Below are 25,548 nucleotides of genomic sequence, written 5' to 3'. Positions count from 1 at the left end.
CAAGACTGATCAAATGATACTTTTTAAACTAAACACTTACTTATAGCTCCTTTCACTTTTGAGCTCCATAGTGATATTAGCATTCTGGTATGGTTAAAATACCCTATTTTATTTTCCCATTTCGTTTACTAGAATGTTGAGGTTTATTTGTATTTTAGAAGCTTCACTCTGTCAGTCTACATCTAATTTCATGTAGACAGCTTCTTAAGGAAGTAGCCCTACATGTACTTTTCATGCTGAGACCAACACAGGAGCACACAGTATCTTGTGAGGATAATCTTTATTACATAGGACATGAGTATCTTTGGTGTTAATTATGGCATCAGTGGGAGTGCAGCACCCTCTGCAGGGTAAAGAGGCAAACTGCTGCACGTATTCATCTATACAAAGCGCAGATTGCCCACAAGCTTTTCATGCAAAGCTATTACAGGAAGATGTAATTCATTATTTTGATAAAAGCTATGGCATCTCTAAAGGTCAATCTATAATTTAAAACATATTTCAATTAAAGGTGGCACCACCATGGCTTCAAACTGAAAAAGCACGAGTATTTTGTGACTAGAGGCTAGAAGGTTCACTACAATCTACCAGAGCCTCCTTCTCCATTCACACCCAGCAATCCAGGACCCAAAATGCTTCTCACTGAAAGTATTTTGTCAAGACATCTTCTTCCCTACAGCTAAAACAAGTCTTAGTTTTGGGCTAATGAATGAAACACCCAGCAATGATTATTTCCTTGCACCTCTCAGCAATCTACCACATTCTGGCCACTTCTCCGTATACTTCTATACTCTATATGGAGGAACAGCCAAGTATCTGAGTGACCTGAAGTGCTCTTCTCTCTTTTTTGGCTACAGTGAACTCTTGTTTTGTAGATGCAGAGGAGATATGAACAGAACCAGACAGCATCAGAATGACTCTTGAACAGTAGACAAGCAGACTTTCAATAATAACTAAGATATTATACAAGATACTGCTTTCTTTGTCAACTTAACTATTTCCTCCCCTTTCAATTGATAAAATGAATATATCACACCCCCAAGTAATATTTCCATGTGTATTTAGTTTCCTTAAAATTAACCTGACACATCACGGAACACTTGTATTGAGCTCACTCTCTGTTGTGCTAACATCTTAAAGTCGCTTACATCATTAATTTCAGAAGCTATTATAAGGCATTAGCAAGGCCTGAGGGGTTTACACTCATTTTGTACTGATGTAAACGACTCCACAAGGTGTATCAGATGTAAGAGTCAGATTCACTGCTTTAATAGAGAAAACCTACCTCACTGTGGTTTAGTATTTTCAATGCTTCCGTCCCTTTAGAGTCTGTTGTACAAAGTCCAAGCTGCTTTTTCTTAAGTTCTTGATTAATTGACTGCAGATCCTTAACCATCAAGAGAAGGTCAGCAACCTAAATAATCAAAGGAAGAACAAACAGAACTGGTAACATCCATACTACTATGATACCAAATCATGATATATAAATTTCCAGCTAAATCTAAACTGCAGAGTTAGGAAGCCTGAGTTTCTATACCTGCTCATAAGGCAATCTCCTTAAGTATGAAAACATGGTAATGTATTTCTGAGTTCAAGAAATCTTAACTTGTAAGGCCATAGTTTCCAACCATGTTATTAAGTTGAGGTACTATGTTCCACAACTCAGCAGCAAGAAGAAACCCGAGGGCACCTCAAACCAACAAGCTGATTTGAAAAGAAACATTTTAGTGCAAGAGAAAGCAGCATTACAGGGAAATAGCAGCATTCAAAAACAGCCCTGTTTTATCTCAAACACCCTTTATTAACCACTATAATTCTGAGCAGTTTCACAGGACAACCATGTTCAAAGCTGGTTGAACAGACATTACTGTCACAGAGTAATGTAGACTCATATCAAGAATACTGAATGGTTCGGGTTAGAAGGGACCTTAAGATCACCTAGTTCCAACGCCCCTGCAATGGACAGGGACACCTCAGACTAAACCAGGTTGCTCCAAGCCTCATCCAACCTGGCCTTGAACACTGCCAAGGCAGAAGACAACATCTGCAGAAGAAAGTGGAATGTCTTTATTAGACCAAGTGAAATATTTGGGAAAACAGACCAGCTTTCGAGCATAGAAACCTTTTTTCAAGTAAGAAATGGTTTATAAACCATAAACTCTTCTGCTAATCAGCATCCCTGAATGTACTGAAGGGAATATGTTCAGAGACAAAAGTGGTATAACCCCAGAAGGGGACTGGGACACAATCTGGGGCTCTGTTTATTGAAACCTGTTCAGTGTAAGGCAAACTTCTTCCCTTCGATTACCCACCCCCAGATTCTGAATGCCTGCCTACAGTTCAGCTGGCCACAAGAAATGTAAAACTTGATTTATGTTCACTCTTGAACAACCATAGTCAAAGTAATTCTTCATCATAAATGGGTGCATGGATTGGAGGGCACTGCACAGGATAAGTAACAAGTTTCTGAACTGCAATACTGATTTACTGGCTGACAATGGTCTGCACATTTAATCCTTGTGAATTTCAGATCTCCTTATGTAGAATGGAGAGAACATTAACTTACCTCATCGTTATTTTATAACATGCCATATTTACCAAAAGACTTGCAAATCCTGGGATGGAGTATGCTATAGAGAAGTAGAAATTATAGACACCACTAACACTTTCATGATTTAAAGGTGCATGAAATACATGTCATAGGATTCTTAATGCACAAACCTCTCTTTGGAGGTACTTCATGATCACTAAAATACGGTACTGAGTCTGAAACAACTTTAATCCAAGTGTCTATCATAAAACCTTTGCAGCAAGCCAGCTATCTTTCAGCTGATTCTGAAGCTCATGTGGTGGAACAAAGACTAAATAGTTCTTAAAAGGCGGATCACAAACCACAGAGATGAAAACTTCAAATCCTTTCAGGACTACCCAACCGTACCTAAATAAACCTTTTTGAGAGAGATACACAGACTCTAAAAGAAGCAGAATTAAGCCATTAGAAACAGTAAATAATACACGAGATCAATACCTTTTCCTTAAGTTCTTCAAGAGACAGATGGTCTATCTGTGGGCATAAATGATCTTGCTCTCTTAAACAGATACTCATATAAGATGTTTGATCGCCACAGAAAGAAAGTGTTTCATCTGTCAAAATAACCAAGGATAGGAATTATTTCAGAAACTCTTATTTGCAGAGAAACACAGCATCAAATGCAAAGACAGGACTTTTCAAATAAGAACCAACTAGTAAAGTCTGTGGGAGGCCAGTTAAAATGCTTTAAACCCCAAAATAAGCTTTCTGTTTAATCGAACAGATTTTGCCCTCATATCTCTTTGTGCCGCTGACACACAGACAGGCTCTATTTTCTGTGGTTATCAGGACGAGTTCTGAATTATAATTTGCATATTTAGCATTACAATTAGGAATAATTTTTAGGGAGGAGCAGGAAGGCACGAATAGTTATTCTGGTTTAATCATCTTTTCATAAACACAAACACGAGGTCTCAAGGCGAAAAGCCAGGTTAGACAAAGTTACTGAACTGAGTTTGCTTTGGGGTCAAAAGATTGCATTAATTGAATTGAGCACAGTTACCTATTCATTTCCTCTCTAACTGCAGGAATTTGTTATGTTTCAATAAACACCTGTTCATTTACACTATAGATGACAGCTAATTCTATAAATATATCTCATTACATAGAGAGAAAGCGCATTTAAATTAGGACAGAGGAGACATCCAAATCCTCTTCCCACCTCTGACACTGACCCCGTGGCTGCTGCAAAGACCCAGAGCTTCACAAATGACTCCTAATGTTCAGAGCTTTTATTCCTATAAGCCTCACCCTCCGCACAACTGCTCTGGGAAGCCAGGAGTATCCCCAAGACCCTTTTGCCTACCCTAGTTCATCATCTCTGCGCTGCTGAGACTGGAAACTGCAACAGCAGAAGCTTACCTTTTGTCACCTAGCACAGCTGTCAAGAGAGTGATGCTAAAATTGAAAATCTAAGTTGAAAGGGGTAATTGAACAGGCTCTACTGTTATTTATATATCCCCTCATGAATAAAACAGATACCTCTGTACAGATGCAGTAAACTATATTTAACTATGTCCACTTCAATTACTCTTTTCTATATCTAAGTATATACTAAAAACACATCCAAAGAAGTGCAATAAAAAAGCCAGAAGATAAGATATATTTAAAAGCTCTACTATTTATGAGTTACAAAGTAAAACCTCTGGCTACTTCTTCTTTCTCTGGAAGCACTTCAGGTAGGAGGAGTTCAGCCATTTCCTGAGACGAGCTCTTTACCAAGTGTTGTGAAATAATTACATTCCATAGCCAGAAAGTGATCCCATGGCCACAGCTTCACTTAAAGGCAGGAATCTCTGACTTCTGCAGAAAACAGCAAATTCTATGGGTGCAAAATTGTAGGCAGCTTGAAACGATCACTGCAGTAGAATTGCCATGGAATTACTAACATTTGCTGCACAGAAAGAGCAAAGCTGTCCCTCTGTATATACCCTGATTGCTCAAAGACATTCTGTTACAAATCCTCCACGTAATTTTCAGTATATAAAGCTGCACAAAAGTCTTTTCCCACCTTTTTCTTCTCTCAAACGTTTCTTCTCCATCACAGAAAACTGTAATAAAACCAGTTTTGTGCAAGCAGATCAAGTAAAGGGATCAGCTGCTGTTTACAGACCTTGTCGGGTTTTAATGTCCTTAATCTGATCTTCCAAGATCTTCTGGAGATTCCGATTATCTAAAACAGCTTCTTCTAGCTGCTTTCTCAACATGAAAATGTTGTTCAGTTCCATTTGCAAGCTATTTATACTAAAGAAACAGAGAAAAAACAATCTTCAATATTCAATTTAAAACATTTTGTTGTGGATCTCAGCATGTTTTATACATAGGCTCTTCCACACAGAGCCTGTTTCACATTAAGCCATCACTGTTTTTTATCACACAGCATTTTGATACATAGGCACAAACAAATCTCTATATTGAAAGATGAGATTAAAAGTTTACATGTATGACCTTATCTTGCTGTTTGGAGCTGTACTGCTTCTATGTCAGCTTCAACAGATATATTCCACCAGCCAAGTGCTGTGTAATTCTATTTAAGGTAAATCACAATTGCTAACTTCTGAAAAGTCCTGGGTTCAGCAGTAGCAGTCATTCTTCCCCTTAGTAGCTGGTGCAGTGCTTTGGTTTTGACTTTCGGCCTGGGAACAGCACTGATAACACCAATGTTTTCAGTTGTTATTAGGTCATGTTTACTCTGACCAAGGACTTTGTGAGTCTCATGCTCTGCCAGGGAGGAGTGGAAGGCGTGAGGAAGCAGAGACAGGACACCTGACCCAAACTAGCCAAAGAGGTATTCCATACCACAGCACGTCATGCCCAGGGTGTAAAACAGGGGGCAGTTACCCAGAAGAACGAGATCACTGCTCGGGTCAGGCTGGGTATCGGTCGGTGAGTGGTAAGCGGTTGTATTCTCTTCCCTTGTTATTTCCCTTATCATTATTATTATTGGTGGTAGCAGCAGTGGTTTGTGTTATACCTTAGTTACTGGGCTGCTCTTATCTCAACCCGTGGGACTCACATTCTTCTGATTCTCCTCCCCATCCCTCTGGCAGCGGGGGGAGGAAGGGGGGGAGTGAGCGAGGGCTGCGTGGCTCTGGGTTTAAACCACGACAATGCCCAAAAATATCATTATCACATAATACTGATGGCTCTGCGCATTCCACAATGTGGTGACCATGGAAACTTTGTTCCCTTCCCATACTATACTATACAATCTAACGCTCCATTTAAGATAAAAATGAAAAGATCGTGTTTCATTGAAAACATGACCCAGACACAACTGTTTTATTCCTTCATTTATCCAACAGGCTGTAAAAGGACTTTTTAAGGTCTAAATAATCTTAATTATCTCAAGAGGGTGCCAATGCCAAAATTTACAGATTATAATTTGTTAAGGTAAAATAATTCTTTAAGCAGCTTCATTGCAAAGTGGGCACTAAGGCTCTTACTTGAGCATCAGCCACTGTCCTCAGTGTCAGCACCTCTGGCTGCCCCTTGCTGTATCTTCCCCCAAAAGAATACCAATTCAGTTCTGATCAGTCCCTAAAAAGACTTAAATACACTAAAAACTGAAATTGCAATATGAAATAAAGTGGATTTAGTAACAAATTCAGTGTTACTGAACTCATTGTATTATTTACTTCACTCAGAACCTCACTGCTTGAAGATAAATTAAGCTGCTGTCAAATCCACAGCACTAAATGCCAGAGAATTCAGAAATCTTTACAACAGATTTAAATCCATCTTAGAGGAGACTCTACAGTAACATCCAGCACATCGTACTCATGTGAAAATAACAGCATATTGTAAAAACACATTAATTAACAGGCAGTATGTCTGAAAAGCCTCAGTCTGTCTTCTGACATGACTGGTATCAGTGTTTCCAGCACAAGAAACTACTGCTTTAACCAATCCTCCCTCCTTCAAGAGGATCTTTGAAGAGAGAGCTCTCTTAAATGCTCAGCAAAAAATTAAGAATCAAACTAACCCCACACATTACAAGAAGCTAAGTAAGCACATTTCCTCCTTTTCATGAGCTAAAGGTTTTATAAGAGAAAGCATTTATTTCCCGCTTGAAGAGACACAAAATGTCTTGGTCCTGACATCCAGTAGCTTAGTTTGAAAAATAACCATCCAGGTTCCTTAAAATAAATAACGCCTAAAAGAAGATATGTCAGCAAGAAAACAGATGTTTGCCTAAAATCCGTGGCACTGCTGATGGCAATTACACAAATGAGGAAGTGGAATTTATCTGCAGGGCTTGTTTATCAACTACCCAGAACTCTGGGGGGGTCAACTCTTCCTTGATGGGATTAACAGCACACCTCAGCCCACAAAACTATGAGGAGGAGACGTAAGACAACCTGCCTCCAGCTTTCAGCTCTGCTGCTGAATCACTGCACATCCTCTGCAAATCGCTGCTCTGTGCATCCTATAACTCAACGGCAAGAAAACAAAACTAATGATCCTGCTCTTAATTCTACAGAAGTTAATTGCAAAACTCCTATTACCCTAATGATTATAACGACAGTTATCATTTTCCTCATTTGAAAGGTATTCGAAGAAAAACTAGTATCAGAGCTATATTATTTTGTTGTCATCACTCTGAAGTGTTGACAACCACCTTACCCACAGAACACATTTCAAAGTCAGGTCCCACCTTCCTTATAAGACATTAAAAACATCTGACTTGTTCCTTCATTTGGGGACTGTTCAACAGAAAAGTCACAAAATATATTGGCTCTTTTCCCAGAAAGAAGAAATAAAGTCCACAATCACAGAATCATAGAATCCCAGACTGGTTTGGGTTGGAAAGGACCTTAAGATCATCCAGTTCCAACCCCCTGCCATGGGCAGGGACACTTTACACTAGACCATGTTGCCCAAGGCTCTGTCCAACCTGGCCTTGAACACTGCCAGGGATGGAGCACTTACCACTCCTTCAGGCACCCTGTGCCAGGGCCTTATCACCCTCACAGGGAAGAACTTCTTCCTTGTATCTAACTTGAACTTCCCTCTGTTTCAGTTTGAACCCATAATCTGACTTCTATCACTATTTCTAAGGAAAAAGACTCTGGTACTTGGAACAGCTTCCAAGCTGCGCCCAAGCACAAGTTGGCATTATAATTAATGTGCTTAATTCAAACACCGGATCTCATCCACTCTAGTGCTATTCATTTGATGGTTTCCAAACTGTAGTGGACTATAAACCAACTGCAAAATACAAACGCATATCCCCACAAAGCTGGCAGGTACAAGCCATTGCTTTCAGGCAGGGAGAGACAAGAGCCAGCTCTCTAAACACTGTCAATACCAGGTTATTTGTAATCATAAAAGTAATTTTTTTATCTAAAACACTCATATTTATTTTTCCTAAAGGCTAAGAATTGTCTTTATTTTACCCTAACATGTCCTCCTCAGCTGCCAAGCAATAATAGGCTACAAAGTAGGCCACAGACTCCTTTCTAAAAGGTTGTCTTCTTTGATTCTCAAAGGTTGAAAAACACTTCCTCTGCCATACTTCTGAATGCCTTACATTGAAGGCATACTAAGCAATCTTCAATTACTCTGTTTTGTTTAACCTTCTGGTTAAAGAAATCTTACTGGCTTATGTTCTCACCAAAATCCTCACAGTGTCACATTTAAGATACACGTTATCTGTATTTCAGGAGTAAAACACGAGAAATCATCCAGCACCCAAAAGTTCACTGTGACTTGCTTTTTCCCCCTATATTCCAACGCAGCTGACTCCTGAAAACCTAAGCTATTTGCTTTGGTAGCTAAATGGAAATGTGGCTCGTCTGAGATTTCAATCCAAATACAAATATTTTCAGGAATATTCAGGTAATTTACATAACAGAACCTCACTTACACAAATATTTCTCTTTTGCAGCTCATTTATGCCTTACAAACAGCTGACAGGTACAGACTTCTGCCTTTTGCCCTTTGAGTTTAGATTAGCCACCACAATAGAAACAGTACTCACCTATCCGACTCTTTGAAGGTCTTCACTAGCGTAGAATAAATATTTTGTTCTTTTCTTAAAGCAAGCATCAGCTTCTCATATTCAGCTTCTTTATTTTCCTAGATTAAAACAAGAACATACAAAGCTTACAGTGTCAGTTTTACGTTTGCATGTCTACAACTCTGTGTGTACCTGTGTCCTGAAGAAAATGTGAAATAAGTACAATTCAAATCTGCTGAACAGGACTGTTCACCTACAAAGCCTAACCTGAACCTGGAAACTGTTCATGATACTTAAAACCAACTATTATTAAAGGAGGAAAATACTGTTTCACTATTTCCTTATTATGAGTCACAGATCCAAACAGTGGTTCAACATTTTTATCACAGTCACAGAATCCCAGACTGCTTTGTGCTGGAAGGGATCTTGAAGCCCATCCAATTCCAACCCCTGCTGCAGGCAGGGACACCTTCCACTAGAGCAGCATGCTCCAAGCCCCTGTGTCCAACCTGGCCTTGAACACTGCCAGGGATGGGGCAGCCACAGCTTCTCTGGGCACCCTGTGCCAGCGCCTCAGCACCCTCACAGGGAAGAGCTTCTGCCTAAGAGCTCAGCTCAGTCTCCCCTCTGGCAGGTTAAACCCATTCCCCCTTGTCCTGTCCCTACAGGCCCTTGTCCCAAGCCCCTCTCCAGGTTTCCTGTAGCCCCTTTAGGCACTGGAGCTGCTCTAAGGTCCCCCCTTAAGAAGCCTTCTCCAGGCTGAACCAGCCCAACTCTCGCTGCAGTCTAAAAAGAAACCCCCCAACCCAAGCATCCTTACTTCCAGTTTACAACTCAAAAAAGCAGGAACAACCTTGCAGGAGAAGGGAGAGAAGGGAAAGCAGACAAAGCCAAGCTCCAAGCACACACTTTAGAACATTGTCCTAACAGTTCTGTCTGTGTTCTGGATAAAACTGGCTTTCTTTGAAGGAAGGGTTCCTGCAAATTCTGTTCCATTTCTGAACAAAAAGGACTGTATCGAGCCGACAAATAAAGGATGAACGTGTCAGATCCACTCGTTGAGTCAGCTTTCAGCACGCTCAGCTGGGTCACTGCAAGCTGCTGCTTTATTTGTGCAAAGAAAAGACAATTGTTTACCTGCAGTCTTGCTCACAGACAGTATATTATTATTATGTGAATAAATCCAGACACTCGTGCTCCATTCTCAGTAAGGAACCACTGATTTCCCCAAGATCTTTTCACTCCAAAACAACGACACGTTCCCTTTTCCAGCGGGAGACAAAAAATGCAGCTATTTAATGGAGTATTTGCTTGCATTTATTACATAAAATACCTAAGAAAGATATCTCAGAAGAGAAAATACTGGGATAGCTATAGAAAATTTAGCTGTATTAATGTCAGGCACCTATATTCTGCCTGTGTCTGAAGAATAGTTTTGCTTCTCTCACTTTTCTCTTTTGACTGAAAGCTGAAAGGAAGAACAAAGAAGTGCCACAGTTCAGGTGGAATCTCAGCTAAGGAAACTCTCGAGAGATACTAAATCATTAGTGAGCAGATCATTAACGAGGAAGAAATCTACACCCAGGAGTGTGAAGCAGCTGTTATTACTCCAACTGCAATTCCTAAGGAAGGGATTGCAACAAAAACCCAGCTCCAATAAAACCTTGTTAAATCACACTAATGATGCAAAGACTCCGCTAATTTGGGAAAAATCAGTATTCTGCAAAGCAAACAGCACAAAAGCAAGGACAACTGTTGTTTACTTTTCATTATTTATACTCAGATTTCACCGTATGCTGGCAAATATGGTAAATAATATTCTGCAAGTGTAATCAGGTTTGGATCAAACTCTTGCTACGTGTCAGATCCTACTGCGGAGCAAGTACCTTCCACCACCTAACGCTACAGACTCTGACCTTGCCTTTGTGCATGTGGATCCTGTTAAACCCCCGTCATTCCTACTGGTAGCTGGAATTCTAACAAATGTTTCTAGTGAAATTGGTATATTACGTACTGTCCTACATGTGAAGTGCAAAGGCTGCGTGGAGAGCTCAGAGCAGCCTTCCAATATCTGAAGGGTGCTACAAGGATGCTGATTCTTCGTCAGGGACTGTAGAGATAAGACAAGGGGTGATGGGTTCAAACTGAAACAGAGGGAAGTTCAAGTTAGATACAAGGAAGAAGTTCTTCCCTGTGAGGGTGATAAGGCCCTGGCACAGGGTGCCTGAAGGAGTGGTAAGTGCTCCATCCCTGGCAGTGTTCAAGGCCAGGTTGGACAGAGCCTTGGGCAACATGGTCTAGTGTAAAGTGTCCCTGCCCATGGCAGGGGGTTGGAACTGAATGATCTTAAGGTCCTTTCCAACCCAAACCATTCTACAATTCATATCAAGTTTATTATCTAGACACTGAAAGGAGGAGCACACAGCAAGGCCTTCTGCTGACTCAGTGCTGAGGAATACAGAGGCAAAGTGATGCAGGCGAGTGATCCAGATCCATTTTGATGCATTAAGCAGAAAACCTCACAGAAACCCCACATTAAAAAGTACATCTTACAGCCTGAATGAAGGAGTCTTATCAAGATGCTGTAATCTGAGCCTTTCAAGAACAGCCACTGAACATGAAACACACAGATTGCAGTTTAACTAGGAAAAAGTTTGATCACAGCGACACCACTCAATGACGTAGCAAGCCACAGGAAGAAATAAATCTTTTGACTTAATTTAGTCGGTTAACAGCCTGTTAAAAGTTCCAGTGAACTCTTCCATATGTCTGATACAAGCTCTGCAATTATTACTGAAGACACGACAGAGCCATATCCTAATTAAAAGCTCTTTCTGAAGCACTGGCAAAGTAATGTCACTGTGAAGAGTTTACGGTACACAAATTAGATAACGGTTGTCACCAGTTGTTCAGGGTCTGTGGCTGTTGTATTATCAAAGCAGTGTCATGCATAGAATCATGCTCCGGCTTCCTGTGTTGCTTTGAGAATTCACAGGTTAATTTGGTTCTACATTTGCACCAAAATCTCAGGAAGTTTATGAAATCCTCCTTCTTTTTCCCCCTGCATAACAGGAGACATGAGCTGTTTCATTCCAAATGTCACAGACTACACACAAATTAGTAAACTCTACATCCAACTAGGTAGATGCTACAAAAATCATAAAGAAGTGTTCTTGATTTTTCAGACTCTGTCATGAATAATAAGGATGAGGAGATACAGTCTGAACATGGGAGTTTTTTTCCCCTGTACATTATTACTGTCATTTCTAAATAAAGCGTAGGAGTGAATTACTCCAATCAACTCCCCAACGGTACACAAAACATAAGGCAGCTCTGTAACTTAAATAGACCGTAATGCTGTGGGAGTTAATGAAACATTAAACCTCTTGACACATGGTGTGAGGGAAAATGTGTTAAAGGAGATAGCTGCAAGACATCCAGGACCATATTGCAGTGAAAGATTTATATTCCCATGAAAGGAGGCAATCTAACACATTAAAGTCTATATTTAAGTCTGAAATATTAATGCTAAGCAGCAGAAGTGTAAAACATAACTTATTTTCATTAAAGGTTTCTCAAATTGTAAGAAAAGTAAAAGGTTTATACCTCCATAATAAATAAGTGATTGGCAAGGTCACAAGAAGATCCAGTTGCCTCACTGAATATTCTCCTGCTTACAACAACCAGCAGGATCATTCCAAAATCTCTGAAGGTTCGAGAATGATGATTGAAAGACCACCACCTACACCTTATCATTGATGCATCCGTCCATCTATCAGTACTAGAATTTGGTCATTTCTTCTAGTACTGCAGTAAATGTTCTGTATGGGCTACCAACAATTGAGACAACTGCTAATAAAGATTTAAATTGTTACAGGCCACTGAGTCATATATCTAAAGAGATATAGAGAAATCAATTTAGAATTAAACCTCTTATCAGTGTGGCCCCATACTGCAGTATCACTGTGTGCAAGATACACCTGCAACACAACAGCACCCAGCTCAAGGACTGAGCAAGAGCCACTTTGCTCAATTTCCCTGCTTTTCTCAGTAAGAAAAGGAATCACAGAGGGCTAAAAATCTGTGTTACAAATAGATTTACCTAACAAATACTTCAACAAAAAGAGCTTTGTAAGGAATATTGGTTGTGAGAGAAGAGCATTAAGCACTAAACCAACTAGTTTCCAAAACTATATGGAGTCTATTTGCAATTCTGTATTTCTTAGCTATAAAACAGATTTCATTCCAAGACTTCATAGATGTCAGAATCAGCAGCTGCATGACTACCCTAATTATCAGTGTCCTCGCACGCTCTCTCTTCAGCTTGTGACAGCGGCTCAAGAATCCACTCCCAAATTAGAAACTGTCATTTATCTTCCCTGGCCTGGCCAAGGCACCCAGCAGAGCTTTGGATGTCGGTTGCTTTAAAAATCTATCATTAAATTCAAATAAAGCAAAAAGATCTGATGAAAAGCGAGAAAGTTCTGCATCTCTCAATTCAGTTTCTTCAACTTTCAAGATCAGTGAGGCCAGAGCAGCTTGGTTTCTGTTCTCTCTGGTGGGGAGCATCCTGCTGAGCGTTTGTTGAGAGTTGGTGCAGCACTGGAAAGTCATTAGAGGCCAAAGCAGCCAATGAGAGCAGAGCTCTGGGTAATATGTGTCCAAAACCTCCTGTTTAATACGCCAAAGCAGGTTCTTAGGGAGGTATCTTATACAGAGCTTGGGCTGCAAGGACAATGGGTTGTGATTAGATATTGTTCACAGCCACTAAGTGAACCAGCAACAGAGAATAGGTGGTGATTAGAAGGTGGGTGCTGGGTCATTATCATGCAGGGCTTCACTTGCCCCTGTTCTCTCCCCTGGTTACACACCTGTACTGGAAGTTGGGTGTACAGAGGAAAGTTAGGGTTTGATTTTCACTGATTCTGCACGATTTTCCATCCTCCTCTGGGACAGAAGTTATGTGCATGCACCGCAGTTTGTTTTACAGAGTTAGAATTTCTACTCAGCCTGTAACAGACTTTATTTTCTCTGTATGTATATACATACATACTTTGCTATACTCTGCTCTGGTACCCTGGCAACAGCACAGCAGCTCCTTTACTCTGAGCTTGTCATATAACCCATGACTCAATGTGTGCTCGCACCTACCTTGTTTAATAATAGTGCCCATAACATATTAAATGGGTCACCACTAGTGTGTTCAGGATGTGACACAAAACAGCACTTATGTTTCCTTTACTATTGGCTCACTTCATTTTAAACTTCGTTGAGGAAATCTCATTCATGACTGATACTACTAAAGAAATGAAATAACAGTACATATATAGTATGTACTAGTCTAATCCTTTTTACTTTGCCTGATGCTTTTGGAGACCTTAATATATTAGGCTGCAACCACTACCAAAAAAAAGACAAAAAAATGTATCTCCAAAAGCAATTTTCAATAATCTGTACAAGTAACGCACTGATGGAGTCAGCAAGTGATTAAAAAACTTAACAGTACCTGTCTTATTTTAGTAAGTTTGGTGATGCCATATAAACTCCTCCAAGTAGAATATTATGTATTTTTATGATGGTAGACCAATACCATCACAATTATACAAATCATATGAAGCAATTGGTAATAAAGCCATTGCTATCTTTATAGTAATACAGAACATTTGGATATGGTACTGATATGAAGGAAAACCAGCCCCTTACAGCGGTGAATTACAATGTATGTGAGTTCACACTTTCAAATCCAAAGTCCAAATTCTCTTCACTTTGAAGTCAAGGTCTTTATCTGCAAATTATCAGTTATGAAAAAAACTGACCTCCAACTCTCTGACTATCTTGATGATTGACTGTTGAGACTGTGCAGCACATTTTTCCTTTACTAAGCCCTCATTTTTCAGTTCAAGTTCTTCGTTGGCTCTCAGAAGGTTCTTGTACTTAGTCAGGAGCTCCTGCAATTCCACATCCTTTTCTTTAACTGTTCCATCAAGTTTCTAACAGAAGAAAACGAGACAGTTTTATATTGCAAAATAGGCAAACAAGCAAAATTCAGGAGACTATCCAAGAATGATCAGGCACGTGTTTTTTACCACACAAAGGAAGAGCTCAATTTAACATAACAGAAGCAAGAAAAGATCCAACTTTATCCAGCAATCCAATCTTTCAAGTATTAAAAGCCAAGGTATGTACCTTGGTCTCCAAATAAAGTTGAGAGCAACCTCAACTATTACTCTTTGCATTGCTGGTTGAATACCATCAGAACTTTCCAGGGTTACATCTCCAGCTATAAGAAACCCTGAGCAGGGGCCCATTAACATTCAGGCAGCTCCTTTCTACACGTCATTTTGAATAGGCTCCAAAAAAAGAAGATCAAATATTTCAGTATCTCTACCTATTCCTCAACTCCCAGTTTCTGCACAATAAACTGACAATCAAAGGCATTTCAGAGCTTTTAAAGTATCTTACCACAACAGTGAAAGCTCTACTAAGTATTAGTAAAGCTTTCTTCCTCCTCTGTCCACACGCTTCATAAAACCCTAACAAGAAATTTTTTTGAATGCCACACACTATAATTATATCTCTATTCTGCAAATACAGTGTTATAGAAAGTGAAGGAATTTCATCCAAATCAATAGTAATTCCAAATACAAATGTGATTTTGTATTAATTTCTCATACAGAAACCAAATTATAACTTTCTACTTTTCATTTCAAGCCTACCTACCTGAAGCAGTAGATCCTTTTGACTGACGTTGTCTGTTAGCTGCTTGATAACTAGTTCTTGGCTCTGCAGCTTCTGATTACTTTCACTCAAAAGAATATTGTAATGATGTTCGAGCGCTTGCTCTTTCTCAGTCATTTCACCATGTAATTTCTCCAGTTGATTTCTAAGATCCTACAAAACAAGCGAAACTGAATATTCAGCAAATCAACTCTTAAAAGTTTAAGCCTAACAACCCATATTATTAGTTGAACTTTCCATTGCTTTAAACTCCTCCTATCACTTAAGAGTTTGGAAAGTGTATTTAATCCAGGCCCTTTCTCTTGGCATCAGCACAGCATGAAAAAGAACTTTTAGATGAGGTGTCAGTACTGTCTTCCAGGTTGTTATTGTTTAAATGCTTTTGGTACAGAATGACTGGGCTCCAAGGCTATCAGGAATATCATGCACGTACATGTTGCCGCTGTCAGAATGAACACCCGCTTCTGAGTCAATTTACTGCCTTACTAGAAATAGGAGAAAATTGGCTACGGGTGATTCAGTTTGTCATTTGCTCTTTTTCTCATCACACCATGAAAATTCTTGCACTAACATTGTACTACCAGTTCCTTTTGCATCAAACAAAAGGTCACAAATGTTAAAACATTTTCTTTTGGCAAGAGCACAAACTTCAAATGACCACTGAGGTCAGTCTTGTGATTAGATGCTGTGGAGAGAACTGCAGCTTGATTCTGGCTCTGTTAATTACTTCCTGCAGCTCCAAGATTAACCACATAATCTCCACAGCTTTGCTCCCCATAAGCCCATTTTGCCTCCAAAAGACAGAAACAAGCTCTTTCATAGCCGTATGCAGTAGCAAGTCCAAAGGACTAAGATCTGTACAGATCAATGAAGACTACTGCAATGTAGAAAGAAGTACCTCCTAGTTCACAGGTCGCACACTTGAAGCACACCACTATTACAGTTTTCTCCTTTGCATTCCTGCAGATCCTGTTCCACTTCACTTGAAAATCTACCATCTGTAGCTATCTATGGGGTTTCAAAGCCTGACCACCTGACAAAGCCTTGGATTCCAAGCAATAACATCAAACAATTCCTATTCCTTACACTTTCCTATGAACTGGCTTTTCTTGTTTCACCTCCTCTCCCACCACCACCATTTGTGCCACTTCAAACTGTTTTGCTGATTTGCTGGAAGCTTCAACCCTGTCAGCTGAAGGAGGCATAGCTTGCATATACACTAGCCTCACTTGCATATATACTAAGAGCCTCACTGTACAAGCCCTTACTCCACAAGAAAATCCAGAGCATCTACTGCATGTGTGCAAAAAGAGAAGTAGGAAATTGTAACAAAGGAGTTGCTGTCTAAAGTTAAATAATTAAAACTTAGAGGAAACTTTATCCTATCTAAACTTCTCTTCAGACACACAGAACCAGGTAACGCAGCCTACACCTTCAAATAAATGTTTGCTTTTTATTCCCAAAGAGGGCCCATTTGTGAAGTACCATAAGCCCTTTAAATAGTTTGCACATATGGCAGTCACCTATAAACTTTACATTTACCTCCAGTGGGATTTCAAATTCAATAGTTGCTTCCCATTCTAAGTACAAAGAAATAGTACTAGTGACACTTTAATTGTAACCTCTTTACAAACTGTTTTATGTCCTTTTCTTGACTTAATTACCTTGCTTCATGCAGGTTCACATCAAATCCTTAACATCAATTTTACTACTCAGTGCTCTACTTCTGTTTATTTTGCACATTAAATGCAAATCGTCATTTACGATGCCTTTGGTTTACTTGCTTCATTTTAGCTTCATTATCAGGATTCAGCTAAAAAATCCCTAATAGCTCCCCAAAAAAACCCTCAAATGTTATTCAGACAATGATTAAGCTTAAACCTTCAGTTCTGAAAAGTAATTAAGTTATCTTTTTCAGGATCAAAATAACTACTTCCTTAACTAAGAAAACTGAAGACTTGCAGAATCAGGTCCCAGATTTGTCTATATACATAAACTCTCAAATATGTTTCTATTTCTTCCTAACTACTACCTATAAACTGGAACATGACAGAGCTCTCTTGGAAACAGTGCAAGGTCTGTAGTTTGGCTTCAAGGTATGGAGCTCTTCAAGGGGGTCACACTAAGCCTATCCACATAGAACATGTTGACTGGAAGCAAAGGATCAGCTGCAGTGTTATAACTGTCACTGCATTGCAAAGTTCACTCCTTGGCTTTCCGTTTTTACATTGTTTTTATACTATCAGATCACTGACAGGATTTAAGTGAACACATTACATGTTAGGTAACTACAAAGGAACACTTCTGACCTCTTCAAGGGCCCAATACTCTGTGCCTTCTCATGAAAACAATATACAGCTTTAAGAAGGAATGACGATAGACATGCATAGATAGAAAAGATGCTGTTGCAGTAACAGTACTACACCCCCTATCATCTACTCTCAGTCATCTTGGTGTACAATGCTTGTCAGGTACAGAAAGCATGCCTCTGCCTTGAGAGCAGCAAAGTAAGTTATGGCTAGGTTTATGGAAAGAGGTAGACTGACAAGGCATACAATTGTGGAGTAAGTAAAACAGCCTGCAAGAGATATTCAATTTGCAGCTACTTTGCTTCTACTATTGCTGCCCCCAGAGTTCCCTAAATCCTTCCCAAAACAAGCAAGGGCTGAGAATGAAAATTATCTTCTTTGCATGAGCTGGAATTCTGTAGCACATAAAACTATCCATCACTATAGCAGGTTGCTCGAACTCATTGACCACTCAAATTGTCTGGGAGAATATCTATTGGTTTCTATACATTGAGTTGCAAGGATAATATAGTAGCTACAGCTCTTAAAGCATAAACTTTGCAATTCCCTCTGCCAACCTTTTTCCCCAAGAGACTTTTCTATGATTAATGATAGCTGAAGTAAGAAAATGAATGTGAAACACTCTAATATAGAAGACCAGAGCAGATGCCTCCCCCTCCTTGTCAGATTGAAAACAGTTTGGTGAATAATTGAGTTGTGAAGCTCCAAAACCTCCCTCTCAGGCTTAACTATTACAGGAGGACTAAATAATAAATTCTGCCTAATGAGTTATTCTGTATTTCCCCAACCAACTGATCAAATATGAATACCTAGTAAATACACTCTAATTGTCTACACTTAGGCCTGGAGAGAGAATGGGTACTTGAAGTGTTTATTCATGTAAATGTGAACAAACTCTTTGATCAAGAAGCACTGAATCTCTGTTACAGAGACACTAACATGGTGGACACAAGCAACATTAAGGATGAGATTATGCCCGTTCCTCATCAATCAGATGTAAGAATATATATGCCCAAGTTTCTGTTTTCAAAGAGAATAAAGTGATGCTGAACCAATGCTTGACAACAGCTTCTGCCAAGTACAGAACTGGAAGAGGTTTTGCTTCTAAAGTCAACCTAATAAAAAGCCAGTGCAGGCACCCACCCTGAGACAGGGATGCTGTCCAAAGACATCTACCCTCATTCCTCCAGGACAGTCCTGATACTGGGCGCAGTCTGTGATTTGTATGATAAGCTCACATGTAGCAGTCTTAAGTTAGTTCAACCTTCCTCCATTCCAGGACAGTAACGCCCAAATCATCTCCAACCAAACTGGGTTTACAACAGGGCAGAAGAACTTTTTCTGGAACTCAAGTTTTCAAGTTTTTTTTAATAGATATATGCAAAAATGTGGGTTATCCCAATTACAGTATTGAAAAGTCACTGAAAATTTCCCTGTGAGTGAGTGAAGAGCCAACAGAGCAGCTCATTACGGATGTCAAGGGCATTTTCTGCAGTTTACACACATTCAGGCTGCTTTTATTCTAACAAAATAGAAACACTGATGAATAGGTATCTTGGAGTATAAATAGAACTGAATTTTTAAGGCTGTCTCATAAAAAGTTTGCAGCCGATCACTGAAGTGCTTTTCTATTTGTCAAAGAGCAAAATATCACAGCATATTTTCTTCCTCCCACATAGCTACTACTTAATGGGCAACATTTCATAGGCAATGGTGCTGTATCCAAATGTACCGGCAACTCTTGAAATTGAAGCAGCTGTTCTACAAGGAATAGGAAATAGGTTAGGGATATAATTTTTATAAGACTGCTCATCTTTTGGCAGGAATGCTTTTCCCCAAGGAATTAGTCATTTACATGAAAACCTTGGATGTAATGGAGGCAAATAGGTTTCTGTAACACAAGTAACTTTGAATCCCCTGGCAACTCCCTACTCAGCCCTATTTTTCCTGCCTTTGCTATTCAGAGTTATAGCCTAACTCCCCTGAAAGACAGAAAAAAGTTCTGAATAGCATAGACAGTTACATATAAAATACTTTAAATCAATAAAACATGTTCTTTGTGGCTGTTTTACTGACAGGAGCGATCTGTTCTTTCTCTCCTTAACCTCAACACCCTGAAGGAATTTCAAAGCACACCAAAGATAGAGACTTTGTGACAGCAGCCTAACCACAGTTGACAATCAACCCAAAATGCAAGTTAAATTGGGGACAGGAGGAGGGAGAGGAACTAATTTGTTTGTAGGTAAAGAGACCCCTCTACTGGTTTCAAGTGAGATTGCAGGAACAGCAACTTCCACCCATATCTGCTTTATTAAGGTCCTTAATTTAAGAATTGAGCCGAAACAAGACAAGCTCATTTAATCTTTTATGTAATTTAATAAAGCAGGAGACTAATCCCTAACTGAAGAGGACCAGACTCTGCATGCAGGCAGGACTCACTCATTAGAGAAATGCTGCCCTAATGGAGGCTTTGGTTAAAAACCCACATGAAGAGATAAGAAGTGAAAGGTGAGTTTTATGGCAACCTCTCAGCAGAAAGTGCACTCTTTTTCAAAGGAAGAAAAGGAACCTGATCATTCACTTCGATGCTGGGAGCAGAAGCACTTATCTAAATGCCTACAGCAAGGTAAAAAAAACCTACACGGAATATGAAGCAAGCAAAGTTAATGAACAGATAGAGCACATCATTTTTAGGTTAAATTGTGATCAACTAATCCTCTGCTTTGGGAATTTTACAAGCAGAAATTATTAAATTGCCTTTTGAAATTAAAGCCTTTGCAGTGACCCTGCTGTGATAACAAAAAAAAGCTGAAGTTTGGCTTAAGGTTGCAACTATTGGCTATTTGCTCCTCTTCTGCATTAGAACTTACAGTTTAATTGAAGTAGTGTGATTTAAGATATTGTAGAGATATGTAACAAGAGAAATGCAGCAGAAATATACAATGTACGTTGTTGTGCATGTTCAGATTCTCTCATCAGACAGAAGCCAACAGTAACCATTTAGCACTTCCAAAGGCTAATGATTTTTTCTAGGACCTAAGCCTATCGAAACGATATTTAACATATTTTTCAATGCAGACTACATGCCAGGCAATCTTCTTGGCCATTCTTTTGAATACTGACTTTAGGCAAACGCATTTCTCGAATTTACTCATATTAAACCCCGCAATTTGTTAGAGAAGGACATGCTCAAAGTGCTGAACAACTTTTAAACTTTATGAAATAAAGGAAAAGAGTGATAATAACATTAATGGTTTTGTCACTTCTGCTCTTCTGTAGTTGTGCTTCATCCAGCTCCTTCTCCATTTTCTCTCTTTCTAAATTCAAATCATTGAGCTCTTGATCAGTCCTTTTAATCCTCCTTTGTAGTTTATGATTCTCAGCATCCTTTGTAAGGTTTTCTGAGCGCAGCTCTGCTAAGAGGGTCTCTTTTTCCATCAAGAGAGCTTGATAATCTGCAGCACCCTGAAACATAAAGCAGCATTCAAGTTCTATATGGGTATTTTGTAGAGACTGGAAATCTTCACTCCTGTTGTGTCCAAACCCACTCCCACACACCTCTTTCCAGTGCTTCAAAACTGTGGTGCAAAAAATGCAGTGGAGTGACAGTTACACAACAGTGAAAAGGTTACACTGAGCATCTTCTCAACTAATGGAACACAACTTTCAGTGACATCCACTGCAGGATAACAAAGCCTTAGACAACTAAGGACTAGATAAAGGTTGACCTGCAAAGGAGTCCATAGCGCAAGTGAGATCATATTATTATTATTGGCTCCCAAAGCTCTTATTACATAAACTTTGGGTCAGTTTGAATCCAGACTAAGTCAACAAGTTACCAAGTCATAAGCATATTGTTTTATATGAAGTAACATCTGATTTATGCTCTTCCCCATCACATACTGTTAGAACTGGCCTCAAAGTTCACCACACATGATAGGAGTAGTGGGTTATGCAGCATGGTCTACTCACAGAGAACTGCCTTCAACTCTAGTTTGTAGCTAAGTAGCAGAGTTATGAGGAGAAGGGCTTGCTCTGTCACCCACCATGCAATATGGATTCTGTGGACAGGAGGGATTAGTTGCACACTTTTTAAACCTAGAACTTTTCAAAAATAATCAAGTTCTCATTAAAATAAAAGCATTAAAATTAGAGAAATACTTCAAAGCAGGACTTCCATTGGTATGAAAAACCAAACGTTAGCTACAGATTCACATCCAGGCCAAAATGACCTGAAGAAGAAACAGGATTTGCTTTTCTATATAGGGCATGCTTAAAATTTGGGCTGAAATAAATGGCTTTAGATGAAATGCAGGTGCTCTGTGAAAACTAAAGATTAGTACCGCATTAGACTGACATCAAGAAACAGTGCAGTCAGTCACAAAAGCTTTAGGTGTGTGTACTCCAGACACAAGCACATCAACCTCTTCCATTCCTGCTGAGCTCAGAGTGGATGCACAAACATGGAAGATTCATCACTGCCTCTAATCTGTATTAGGTACTTTTATCAGACTTAGTTTTAGATGAGTTTGAAACCATTACAAGAGACATTATGTTGTCTGCTTTAATGTCAAATTCTTACTTTCCCCCAGTTTACATTTTAAGACCTTTATAATGCATAATTTATCATCATAAAGTCCTTTCTCCTACACACACAGGAAAGCATTACTAAATCACATTTCACAAGTAACATTCCACTCTTTTTTAAATAGTGGTTTCACATTTATTATACAAATAAATCCAAACAGGTGCCTCATAGACAGTTCAACTCTGCTAACCTGAAGCATGTGTTGTTACCATACTTTTTGGTACAAAACACAAAAGATTCTTAGGGTCAACAAAGCAACCTTGATACCATCTCAGCTCCACAACTCTTAGTGCCTTTATTTTTAACTCATTTTGGTTTTGCACATTTCTCCCTTAGTTTTCAGTTGTTATAAAAGAAAAAGCTCAAGAAACAGATAAATTTTAACACTCTGTCCTTCAAATGGGCTCAAATTTACACAGGGGAAGTTCAGGTTAGATATAAGGAAGAAGTTCTTCCTTGTGAGGGTGGTGAGGCACTGGAACAGGGTGCCCAAGGACGCTGTGAATGCTCCATGCCTGGCAGTGTTCAAGGCCAGGCTGGATGAAGTCTTGGGTGACATGGTCTAATGTGACGTGTCCCTACCCATGGCAGGAGGGTTGGAACTGGATGATCTTAAGATCCTTCCCAACCCAAACCATTCTGTGATTCTAAATTATTTGATTTGGGAACACTTTTCAAAGTAAGAGAAATCAGACATCTTAAACTCATATTTCCACTTCTCTGCTTTCAGAGACACAAAGCACTACTTGCTGCAGGGAACTATAGAGAAGGGAGGAGCAGGGATGAGGGAAGCCACATTAACTGCTTACTTCTTACCTTGAATTTTTGCATATGCGCTTTGTGAGTGGCCTCTCTTGCCTTAGCCAGTGAAGCATTTAGATCTTCAATTTCAGATCCAAGCTCCTCATTCTTTAAATAAAGTATAACGAATACTATGTAGAAAGAGTTATTTCCAAGGGACGGTGATTCAGTAATAGCTATCCCACCTCATTACCCATTCATCCAACTACACTAAACAAATACTTCAGGAAACAAAGCCACCCAATACATCATAATAAATCTTGTATAAATAAGTTCTGGTTCTTATACAGGACTCACTACACTGCCCATCACTCACGTTATGTATTTCCCATGCTTCAACAAAATCTGAATTCCAGCTGATGCTGACCTCTCCTATTTTAGCTGTCTTTATGACAGCTCCACTTACTCAACATCACAAAATACTTCTCCTACCTTTTAAGTGGTGCACAGAGCTGATAAAAATCAATGTGCACCTGAAAACATCTTTCATCAAACTTTTTAAGTACTTTCTCCTTCCTCCTCAAGTCCAAGACCCAAAACTCTAAATAAACAGAGCTGCTTACAGGTATGACAACAGTGATTAAGGACTCACTAGAAGCCTCCTAATGGTTACAGTGAGACACAGCCAACCCCTGCCCCACACACAACACACATATTCCTCTCCCAGTGATAGTTCAGCAAGACCATAACTACCATACCTCTTTTTCTTTCGCTTTCAATGCAACAGTTAGCCCTTGGATAGTTTTATCCCTTTTCAAGCCATTCTTCTTTTCAACAGCAAGCTCATTTTCTCTCTCTTGTAGCTCTTCTTGAAGTGACTAAATTAGATTATGTGAAAGTTGCATTAACTTCCCACTACGAGATACTGTAACTGCACATTAGTAAGTACATTCTCTCAGAGTTCTTATATCTTATTACTTAGATTACTAACATTAAATATCATCCCAAATGCAAGTCATCATCTTCAAGATGTGCCTGGAATACAATGTAAGAAGCCTAATCTCATGAGCTGGCCATGAGTATCAGCTTCAATATACTGATATTGAAAGCACCTATCAGCTTTATGAAGAATTGCTTCAAAACCAAGAGGAGCCTTCCTGTCACCTAACACAAAAGAGAATTTACCAGAAGACTTGACTTTGCTTCCTTTGGAGTCAAGGCCTCTCTGTAACTATGAATGCATAACAGAAGGGATCCTAACATGTACTGTAAGTGATCAAGGAAACAACTAAAACTAGAACTTACCTGAATCTTCTTTTCAAAGGAGTTTCTCTCATTTTTAAGCTCCATTCTAATAGCCTATAAGAACAAAACAGCTGTTAGAGTCAAGTAAATTCAGTCTAAACACAAGTGTAACACATTAAACTGGACAAAATGAGCTTAAAAACATTGGGGAAGAAAAGAAATGCAAAGCACCTTAGTATATGCCTTTTGGCAGGAATATACATTTATATACGATTTTTAAAACTATATATAAACAATAGAGTTGTGTGAAGTGATTCATCATGGGTTTTTCTCCAATACTGCATCCCAAAATGATCACACAGTCTGTCATAAAATCAAGCTAGGTTGGAAAAGACCTATATGATCAAGTCCAACTATTACCTCAAGGCTGCCAAGACCACCACTACACCATGTTACTGAGGGCTTTCCCTACATGGTTTGTGAACACTGTCCACCTCCTATGAAAGGATTAAAGGTGACCCTGTTTTCACCTTATCACACAAATACTCTTGGGAAACCAGGGCAGTTTTTCCTACTACATACTGATTTAACCGCAGATTTTAATCAGCATAATTATACTGATTTTTCCTGCAAATACTGATTTAATTGCAAGACCACCCAAAACTGAAAACTTTTAATTCTGCTCATTGGTCCAATCATACAAGGTTCTCTTGTCTGTTCCCGACAGAAACCAAAGGTCTGCAGGTACTGATCAATATTAACTTCTAAAACCAAAGGCAAGAAAACTTCTTAGAAGCATGAGAAGCCTCCATGATTGCTTTCTTAATTCTGCCAGCTTTAATTTACTGCTTGAATAACCATTGGAGGAAAACAAAGATAGACAAGCCTTAAAAGCTCTATCTACATGCCAGCTTTCAGGATATCTGACTTCCTATTTAAGAGCCAGATGAAATAGAAGGCTAACTCTTGGCACCTTTTGTAAATGAAAGATTAGACTTTTCCTTTATTTCATGAAGGGGTTTTAGGCCTACCCCCCTTACCACAGCTTTTTCTCCAGACCATAACAGCAGAGATAGTTCCCAAAACCAAACTCCCCAGTCACATTCTTAACTTCTTTAGCAGCTGTGGCATCTATTGAGGGATAGATTAACATCTAGCATTTTTCTTTTTAATATATACTTCTGTAAAGCAATTGCACAGTATCTATAACACAGCCACAAAGTCAAGGGGAAACAGGACCTCTCACTGAATGAATGGTAAGCATGGCTAATAAGGATGAATGTTGACCAGCAAACCACAATCTCACCAATGAATGTTACAGAAATAGAGAAGGGAGGGAGGTAACAACCATGAAAAAGAATATTTTAAAAGACTG

At 39.3% G+C, this 25,548-nt stretch overlaps 1 protein-coding gene across 1 annotated transcript in view; it reads right to left on the bottom strand.

Moving 5' to 3' along the window:
* CDK5RAP2 (CDK5 regulatory subunit associated protein 2) overlaps window positions 1–25,548 on the bottom strand; it is an 80,091-nt gene that overhangs the window by 40,081 nt on the left and 14,462 nt on the right. The window contains 10 exon segments of the mRNA XM_065696029.1: window positions 1,286–1,414; window positions 3,029–3,144; window positions 4,704–4,834; window positions 8,574–8,671; window positions 14,369–14,542; window positions 15,273–15,443; window positions 20,846–21,064; window positions 23,004–23,096; window positions 23,687–23,806; window positions 24,234–24,287. Of these exon segments, the coding sequence (XP_065552101.1) occupies window positions 1,286–1,414; window positions 3,029–3,144; window positions 4,704–4,834; window positions 8,574–8,671; window positions 14,369–14,542; window positions 15,273–15,443; window positions 20,846–21,064; window positions 23,004–23,096; window positions 23,687–23,806; window positions 24,234–24,287 (1,305 nt within the window).

Source organism: Lathamus discolor, chromosome 15, assembly GCF_037157495.1.
Source record: "Lathamus discolor isolate bLatDis1 chromosome 15, bLatDis1.hap1, whole genome shotgun sequence".
Lineage (NCBI taxonomy): Eukaryota > Metazoa > Chordata > Aves > Psittaciformes > Psittacidae > Lathamus > Lathamus discolor.
The sequence above is the reverse complement of the archived record's forward strand: the minus strand, read 5'-3'. Positions and strand labels throughout refer to the sequence as shown.